A 9,933-nucleotide genomic window follows, 5' to 3' on the forward strand; every position below is an offset into this window, starting at 1 on the left:
TAACGAGTATTTGTTTACTACTTGTTCGATGGAGGCCTTCAAATGTTTCAGATTCAATCCTATCATACTAATATCAAAGTCCATCCAAAGGGTTGCCTTTTGTCTAACAAACTAGTGGGATACCCGTGCTATCGCACGGGTTCCGTCGGGATTTATATTATATGATTGTCACTATTACTTTTCAAATTTATATATATTTATTAAGTTCATTAATATTTATATAATTAAAAATATATTGCATAAACAATTTTTTTATAAAATATGCGAGCGAACATTTTTTTGTTGTCAAATTAATGAATCATTTAATATGTGAGAAACATTTGTGTGAAAATGTTGGATAAAATAAAAGGGCAGATTTATATAGCTATTCTGGACAAATAGTATAGTAAACTTTAGTTCGAAAAGTATTCTGGATCTTAAAACTAAAATGAATTTAAAACTAAAATAAATTGAAATTTGAAACATTCTTAAATAAAAAAAACAATAGAAATTTGATCCATAGTCCAATTATTCAAAGTAAAAAAATTGCTATCAAAAGTTAACAAACAACTGTGTCTTTGGCCGAATGAGGATCAAGTAGTCTCATTCAATTGAATTGTGTGTGACCACATGATGGCTAGCATGCCTGCATGACAAACAAATACAATTCATGAGTTTAAGTGAATGTCTCATAAGATGAAAAGTAAAATAACATTAGTAGCATAAAGCATTAGAAGGATGTTCATACAAAAGAACCATTTGACTCATATACAGTAAGCATGATAATTTATTTAATTTCATATAGTCGAGGTAAGCAAAAAAGTTATTGAATAGAGTATAAAGTAATTAAATTGTTGTCAAAATATAATAAGATAAAAAGCTTACCGGTTAACCAAGTGCTTCGAAGACCTCCTTGTACACAACATTTGTAGTAGTCGAACACGGTGAATTGTCCTTGTCATGGATTAGGATTTTTAGCCCACTTTTGCTCTTAACTCGTGAAATAGCAACATACAACTGACCATGACTAAATACTGGAGTAGGCAAGTACAATCCAACACTATCAAGTGATTGACCTTGGGATTTATTAATTGTCATTGCATAGGAGACAATTATTGGAAATTGTCTCCGAATCAACTTAAATGGCCAAGGTGAATCAGACGGTGACATAAACATTCTTGGAATGTAAAAAATCTTACCTATGTTCTTTCCAGACATGATCTTTGCCTCTATGACATGATTTGCTAACCTTGTAACAATTAATCTTGTTCCATTGCACAGTCCATCAACCTGGTCCAAATTTCTCATTAGCATAATAGGTGTACCGACCTTCAATTTGATCTTATGATTTGGAATTCCTGATGTTCTTAATTTACTAAGAAATTCAGGAGTTAAAACTTCATAAGATTCATTATAAGTTGTGTCTGTTCTATCAATTGAATCGAAACTCAAATACTCTTTCTCTTCCCTGAAATATCCGTTCATAAAACAAAACATAAAACATTATTAAAAATAATTGCTATAGTGTATTGTTTTATGTTTAGAAAAGATAAAAGCTAACTAACATTTACCTGGTATCAGATCCAATATGTAATGATTGATTCTATCCACAACTTCAATGGTTGAGGCAAGAATGGCTTTTCCTTGTAAGAACGTAACATCTTGAAATTTTTCCAACAAATTCGGATATGTGTAATCAACGATAGCCCTTATTGGATCTTCAAAATTTGAAATTAATAATTCTTTTGGAATTTCTATATCAACCAATCCATCATTTGGTTCAGAAATCTTACCATCACCAACTTGCAATATCCATTTTGAGAATTTTGCTAGTTCATCAGAACTTGTATTATCCCTTCCATGTCGAAGTCTCATATTCTTTGTGAGCTTTAGAACCTGACAATATTCCCAAACATAGGATGAGCTAATAGATGCATGGACAATATCAGAACGACTTGCTCTAGGAACAACTGGAAGAATCTGTCGGAAATCTCCTCCGAAAACAACAACCTTTCCACCAAAAATTGCATTTTGAAAACCCTTTTTGCTCATGACATCTTTTAGGGTTTTATCCAATGCCTCAAAGCAGTGCCTATGAGACATAGGTGCTTCATCCCATATTATGACATCGGTGGCTTCAAGTAGTTGTGAATGATCAGTGTCTTTGTCGATATTGCAAGTTGAGTTGTCAAGTGTTGGCACGGGTATTTTGAACTTTGAATGTGCGGTTCTCCCACCTGGCAATAATAATGATGCTATCCCACTTGAAGCAACAGTAAGAACAATTTTTTTCTGTGAACGAAGGGCACTTGATAGTGTTCTCCACATGAAAGTTTTGTCGGTTCCTCCGTAACCATGTAAAAAAAACACACCTCCTCTTTTTTTGTTGACAGCATCCATGATGGTATGATATATTGCAAGTTGTTCATCTTTAAATTATCAAGTTATAATTATAAGTAGAAAAAATATAAGAGATTTTTAAATTCATAATAAAAATAAAATGTCACCTGTAAGTGCATGAAAAAGCTCTTCGAAATTCTTTTGCTCATTCTCAGCATTGTAATCAAGTTCATCGTAAATCAGCCGGTTGCCAACATGCTTTGTGACATAGTTATCCGGATATGGCATACATGTAAATTCATGTAAACTTCTTCTATTTGATTGCATCATATTTTCAATCTCAATGAGTGTCAAATTCTTTAACTCAGTGTCTGATAGTTGCAATTCTGTCAACATTTTATAAGCAGTTATATAGTAACAATTTGAATATATATCATAAAATACATATACAACCTGAAAGTGTATATCTAATATTATTACAAAAATTTCAACGGATAGCATTAGATAAGTAGTTAGATTCAGCTTAGAAACATTATTCTAAAATTTGAAGATCAAATTCAACACAAAATTGTATTTTAATTAGTTAGGAATATGAATGCATATAATGTTCCTGTAAGGAACAACATACTTACAAAATGTAGGATATATATGAATTGTTAGGTAATATTTAACAAATAGGTATTGTATGTATCTTAATCATGTCTGCCATTAGTTACTTAATAGTTAACATATAATGTATGATGTAATATTAATCAAATTCTGTTTACACTTAGTTTTATGATGCGCAGAGCTAATTAATTAATATAAAACATATGGGTCAACACAAATTCATATATGAAAGATATAAAATATTTTGATAATTAGTAAAGACATTCTCTATAAAATAAAATAAGTTAAATAAATATTCAGACTATTGCATATAGTGCAGACCAAAACTATTTCTTCAAAGGAAAAACAAACAATGGAAATTTACCTCTTCTATTAGTATTCTGTCTTTGTTGATATAAAATACCGTCAGATAAAGTCCTCCAGGTTTGTTCCCAAACATGACGTGGCCTATTCACTGTACCGGATAACAACATCGTAACAAATAACTTTCTCAAAAAATGTCCAGAACCCCAATCTTTTGCTTCATTTATCGCTGCAACATATTCACTGTCATCGTTAAGAAATCCCATATGGAAGCATGCATCCCTAAAGCTATCCTGAACCTTTCCATCAACGAATTTTATATCTTCATAGCAAGTAGGGCCCTTGACAACTGTCAGCATCATTCTCAAATAATACAACTCACCGGTACTTGGAGGAACCCAAATTAGGCGGCCAATAGTATGACCCCTTTTTCGTGGTCTCCACCGTCTATATCTTCTATCATATACAAACTTCGTCAGAAATTGAGAGTAAGTTAAATTTTGTGCCTCATTGTTTGCTTCCATCCACGCCGTAAACATTGATTCTTTCACACTTGGTTTGTCAAGCACCTCATCAATCAATTCATAATCAGTATAGTAAACAGAATTATCTCCCTCAAGATGGAAGTACAACCTCTCAACTGCTGGTGACCTACCATGAATAGGAAATGAAAAAAGCCTCCAACACGCTTCACTTGGTGAGACATATCTACAATCAAGATATTGCTTGATTTCATCAACATTTCTTATGACCGAAGTTCCATCAGATTCAGTTTGAACAACCGCAGCAGTAATTCTATCATAACCTTTGTTAATATACTTGAATAAGTACTTAATAGAAGTACTCTGATTACACCACTCCATATTGACGTGTGCTTGATATTTTTTCAACAAATATGGATTATAAGGAACTACATACCTGTTATCAAGTTGAACTTGTTTTTTCATAACCGTATTACCAGTTTCTCTTCTTCGGTACATAGGATATCCATCTTGATCAACAATGGTCTGGGGCTGAAACTTTTTGGGAAAGTATTTTGAGCACTTTCCATCTTTCATGCAGGGTGAAGACCTGTTTGCTATACCACATGGACCATGGATCATATGTGTCTTTACCAAATCATATAGTGGCTTATCATCTTGTTCTGTTGGTATCTCTGCTGAAATGATCTTGTCTATATCATCTGGAGTTGGATACTTGCTGGAGGGATGCAAGAATAGAAGGATATGGGAATGTGGTAAACCCCGCTTTTGAAATTCAATTGTGTATATATCTGCAATAAAATGAGTTTATCATTAAATATTCGGATAATACGTATATCATTAGATAAAATAATTAGAATTAAAACTTACATGCAACAACTCTCCCTAACACATGCTTTTTTGTTAGGTCACACAACAACTCATCAAACTTAATCTTGAAGACTCTAGAAATGATATCCGGACGATCTTGAGAATTCAAGTTATTTTTGGCAACCAATCTCTGAATTTCAGGCCAGTTAGGATTGCAAGTAAATGTGATAAAAAGATCCGGAAAACCAAAGTGACTACAAATAGCCATGCCATCAAAATAAAGTTGTTCCATGAACCTTCGACTTCCAACATAAGTCGACGGTAAAACGACTCTTTTACCTTTGTTGGAACCTTGAGTGTTGGCATTCTGTTCTCCATCATTCAAATTGCCATATTTAGAAACACGCAACCTTTTTTGATGTTTTCTTATATAATTTAATCTTTGGGACTCCATCATCGTAAATCCATCAACCAAGAATTGTTGAAACAACCTTCTTGACAGTAATAGTGTTTGTGCTTCATTATTCCTAGATTGAATCCTAAAAGCAAGCCATTCTCTAATTGTAAGCTTATTCCTCTTCATTGGTTTTTTTGAATTAGTTTCCCTAAGAAGAACGCCAACTCTAAATCCATCTTCACCGTAACGAAACAACAGTGGATACTGGTATGACAAATAACTTGGATGAAACTCACTTATTCTTTTCAGTTGTCCACTCTGTCTCTCAAGAAGAATATCTCTTTTATGACCTGTATCAACATCACCAACGATAAGTGCGGCGACCTCTGAAACAGTTGGATGGTTGTAGATCCTGCCGTCTGTTGATCTGTCAGAGATTAATTTCAACTTAAGATCAGGTAAACTGCAATTTTTCAATCTATCTGCTGCCATCCTAAAAGACTTAGCATGTGTGTTGAACTTATCCAACATAAGCTTCAATCTTTTAACAGTATCTGGAATAATATAGGGGTTGTTCCTGCATATTGATTTTCCAAAGGTTAGTCTATTCAAAATCTATTAATAGTATACTGTGATGGCATATTTTTTAGAATTATGGAATTTTTAATCATGAAGTAAATCGTATGAAGAATATAAACTCACCCTATTGCTTCAATTCTATTCTGAACCTCATTGTCGGTGTCGAAAATGTATAGTTGAGCAAACTTTGGAGATTCTCCAGGTAAAGGAAGCATGCTCCCAATCCGATGGCAGACTTGTCCATGTATTCTTAGATTAGGTGGTCCCCTTCCATCTTGAAATCTGTTGTCGACCTTCATACCCGATGATGTAAAAGCAAATATCATGTTGTACAATCGACAATATTGCTGATAATTTATACTTTCGCTTTCGCTATTATCAAACAATAAACGCCGAAGTAATAATGGTGGTGTTTTCAAAAGTGGCAAAACAACTTTTCCGTTTCCGCAACATAGTTGGAACTTAGGAACTGAACAATTCTTTCCTTTCTTTGTTTTTTCTTGATACCACATAAGTGCTCCACAATGTGTGCACTCAACCGTAGGATCACCAATATCAGAATAATCTATTTAAAAGAAACGTTTTTGAATATTATAATGCATTTATTAAATTTGCTAAGTCTGTTAAATGAAAAGTTATAAGTAAAACAAATGTTAGAGTTAAACATACCAATATTGCAAGAATCAATTGATGAGGAATTGTATTGAAAGGCTTCGTCACCATCAAGACTGGAACTGGAATCATAATTTCCATCTGCAACATTAAATTCGCAAGAGCTGTCACTGATAGAATCATCAGTGGATGTATCATCAACAGAGTTATGCATAGCAATGTTAAAATTTGGAACAGAATTGAAAGTAGATGCATCATGTACAGGAGAATTGGGTGTGGATGAAGAAGAGGGATCATGATTCTCATTGGCAAAATAATTTAAAAGTTTCACACTCATGGATTGAATAGCACCCACATTCAGTTGTTTTTTGGATTTGTAAGCAGAAGTACTTGGTTGCGCACTCATGTTCAAGTTTCTTGCATTAGAATGTGGAGAAGTTATATTGGAAGGTGGTGTTACTAAATGAGTAAATGATGGAGTATTGATCCTGAAACAACTTGGAGAATTCTTGTCAAAGTTCTCATCATGAGATTGTGAGATTCTTCTTTGCAGAATTTGTTTTCTCCTTTCCCGTGCAAAAGCCGCAGCTTGTTTTGTAGAGACACTTTCAAAATTCTTCATTGAAATACCACTGCCTGTTGCAATTCCAGGAGAATGTGAAAACATATTTCTTTCATTAAGAATAATTGAAGTTATATTAGACAGTGGTGTTCTGATGATTGGCCTCGATGGAGCGTAGTACATCTGAGAAGCTTCATAGTGGTTATAAAAGTTATCTATGTTTCGGAGTTTTTTCGATCTTCTATCTTTAAGAATTTGCTTCCTTTTACGTCGTGCCAAAGCTGCAATTTCTTTATTGGAGTTAGCAGGTGGTTCCATTTTGTTGGAGAATTGTAGTGAATGTAGATGATGATATCAGATTATCTTAAGAAGAATAGAAACCATGTTAGAATATAACAAAAGTTGGAAATCTTTATGTTTGGGTGGTAGCCATTCTAACAGGAACAAAGCTTCTACCTATAACATGCCGCAAGAACAATTAGAGTAAAAGTCATGAACCTAAAAGCTAATAGTCATGCAAGTTTTAATGTTCTTTTTTAAAAATTAGTCTTATAAATTAAATCATATAGTAGTATATTCATACAATAAAAGAAAATGGTTTAAAATATCATTTGGTATTGGTTTAATAATTAGTTTTTGTTACATTAATAATTGGTAAGCCTATTCAATATATTATGTGGTATTGGTTTTCTAATTATATATATAAGACATTATTATAATATAGAGTTATGATTAATGGTACATAGGTAGACTAAAAGACACACTTAAAAAGTAAAAAAAGCATGCATAACTCATTATAATCTTAGCATTGTAAAACGCAGAAGCATTGGAAAACATGAAAAGTTTTTGTGTGCATTAGAAGTAATATTGACACATGCAAAACCTTATAGTGACACTTATTTTATATTCTCATCATTCAATACTACAACATAGCTACACTACCTATAAGACACATTGTAATATCACATCAAACTTTCACTTTTTACAAACAATTGGCTAATCTACTTTAAATATCTAATAGAAGATTTAAAGACTAAGCAAGTAAGATAAAAAATATATACTCCCTCTGACCTTATAAAAAAAAATTAATTACTTATAAAAAAAATTATTTTAAAATTTGCTAAAGTATAAAGAATATTTAAAAATATGTAAAGTTATACTAAAAAATTTAATTACTTATAAAAAAATTATTTTAAAATTTGCTAAAGTATAAAGAATATTTAAAAATATGTAAAGTTATACTAAAAAATTTGCTAAAGTTCAAACGGATGAAAATGACATATTTTTAATATCCTGGCCATAGAAAAAATAATAATTTATTACCCTGTAGTTTTATAGACTATTAAATGTTGCTACAACAAAATACTGTTACAACAGTGCTTCAATTATAAAACTTGATCCTAAAATGTGTCTCACATAAGAGATATATTATTTCCATGATGAGAATCAGGATTTAATCCAAACAACTATAACATTATTTCTGATATATTTGTTTGAAGAACCAAAAACATCATAATTGAAACGCATAAGATAGACAAAAAATCAACTTCCAAATAGTTTGGATTGTCTTGAAACATTTGTCGATTTAAAACTAAAATATAACAAAATCAAAACTATGAAATTCCATGAAATATTACAAATAACTCAATCATCATCTATCGACCATCTTCCTTTTTTACAGGTTTCATCGTCTTCGTAGAGGAAAGTTGAACACTTTCAACATCTTCTGACGCTTCAGGATTTATACGTTTACAGGGGGTCATCACAGAATTCGCAGCATTGGGTCGAAATCAGCAGATACAGATAAAGGTTCCTGAAAATCATGTGTGTCTTCAATTAGATATTGAAAGCAGGAATATATGACAACTAATTCGATATAAGATATAAAATATAAAATATAACTTACCGATAAACTCTTCATATCATCTTGTGAGGAAGACAATGAAATTGGAATTTTTGGTACATCCTGCAGAGAGATAATGGAATTATTAGGGTATTTTTGTTAACTCAAATCAGAATTAAGATACAAATCAATGAGATTGAAACATTTGCCAATAATATGTTAATACATACCTCATGAGACTTGAAGGTGTCCTTAACTTTCTTACGTGAATCTTCATCGTCTTTAAAGCTAATAACCGAAAGACGATTAAATTTCGGTTGAAAAACAGCTCTAATTGCCAACTCCTTCTTCAACATAGCATCAAGACCAAAAGGGAATTCTAACGGATTGTCTTCACCGGCCTAAATTTCAGCAAAATTATACATATTAACAAAATATATTATTAGCAATTTCTTGTACAACATTTGAAGACACTCATATTACCTCCACTAATTCATTTTTCATCTGTAGAGCAGATTTTCCAATTAACTTGAAACAGTCACTATCCCAAAAGACGAAACGGGACTTGAATTTACCATCAACTCCCAACACTTCAAGCTTGTACCTATATATAAATCCCATTTAAATAGATTGAACCCAATTTATAACTCCTATTGAAACAGTTTCAAAACACAACGATGAATGAATACCTTGGCACGGGTTCAGAACTTATGTGATTTGCATAGCACTTAAGTTTGCCATCTTTTACAGCGACGCTCTTGGTACATTCGGCACAACCATCGTAATACCAACCGGAATTACCAACTTCAAACTTCTCCAACTTCGCTATGGTGACACATGTTGTTTCCTGTAAAATGAATTTTCACTTATATTATATAAATAACATAAAGATTAAGAACAGATTAAAGTTTCATGTGCAGCCTGCATACTTGTTTAAGCATCGCGATCTCAGCCAAACTAATGACTTCGGCCTTCCATATAAATTTATCAAAATCGGAATACTGTGAGGTTTGAGTTGTTTCAACTTGCAAACTTGATGAAGAAAGCTTTGGCAGTTCAGCATTTAGGCTGCGAGTCATTATATAAAAGAATCAATATAGAGTAAAATTCTATCACCATGTACGACATTGTACGAAAAAATCATAAGGGAAATCTGATACGCCAAGATGTTTGTGAAATACCTATCCTTCAGCTTCTTAATTTCAACATTACTAATATCATTAATGATCAGCTTTGTGCCACTCCAAGCATTGGATACATTTAAAGGAAAACCTCCTTCAACACCAACTAAATATCAGCATAATGAAGCAAATACATTGGGTATTTTAATTATCAACAAAACACGATAACGTTTACCTTGCGCAGCCTTTATCCTTGCGTTTTGTAATAGAAAAACAATGTTCACATCTTCCCCATG

The 9,933-nt window shown here is 32.4% G+C and overlaps 1 protein-coding gene and 1 pseudogene across 1 annotated transcript in view; both read right to left on the reverse strand.

Annotated features, from left to right (window-relative positions):
- Window positions 1-867: 867 nt before the first annotated feature.
- Window positions 868-6,991, reverse strand: LOC127082012 (uncharacterized; annotated as a pseudogene).
- A 1,689-nt stretch (window positions 6,992-8,680) lies between these two features.
- The window catches only part of LOC127086330 (uncharacterized), a 2,669-nt gene continuing 1,416 nt past the window's right edge, over window positions 8,681-9,933 (reverse strand). The window contains exons 5-10 of the mRNA XM_051027085.1: window positions 9,873-9,933; window positions 9,698-9,791; window positions 9,446-9,584; window positions 9,206-9,363; window positions 9,000-9,120; window positions 8,681-8,917 (exon numbers count right to left, since the gene is read on the reverse strand). The exon at window positions 9,873-9,933 is cut by the window's right edge and continues 67 nt beyond it. Coding sequence (XP_050883042.1) covers window positions 8,681-8,917; window positions 9,000-9,120; window positions 9,206-9,363; window positions 9,446-9,584; window positions 9,698-9,791; window positions 9,873-9,933 — 810 coding nt within the window. The remainder of the gene's footprint in view (window positions 8,918-8,999; window positions 9,121-9,205; window positions 9,364-9,445; window positions 9,585-9,697; window positions 9,792-9,872) is intronic.

This window comes from Lathyrus oleraceus, chromosome 5, assembly GCF_024323335.1.
Source record: "Lathyrus oleraceus cultivar Zhongwan6 chromosome 5, CAAS_Psat_ZW6_1.0, whole genome shotgun sequence".
NCBI lineage: Eukaryota > Viridiplantae > Streptophyta > Magnoliopsida > Fabales > Fabaceae > Lathyrus > Lathyrus oleraceus.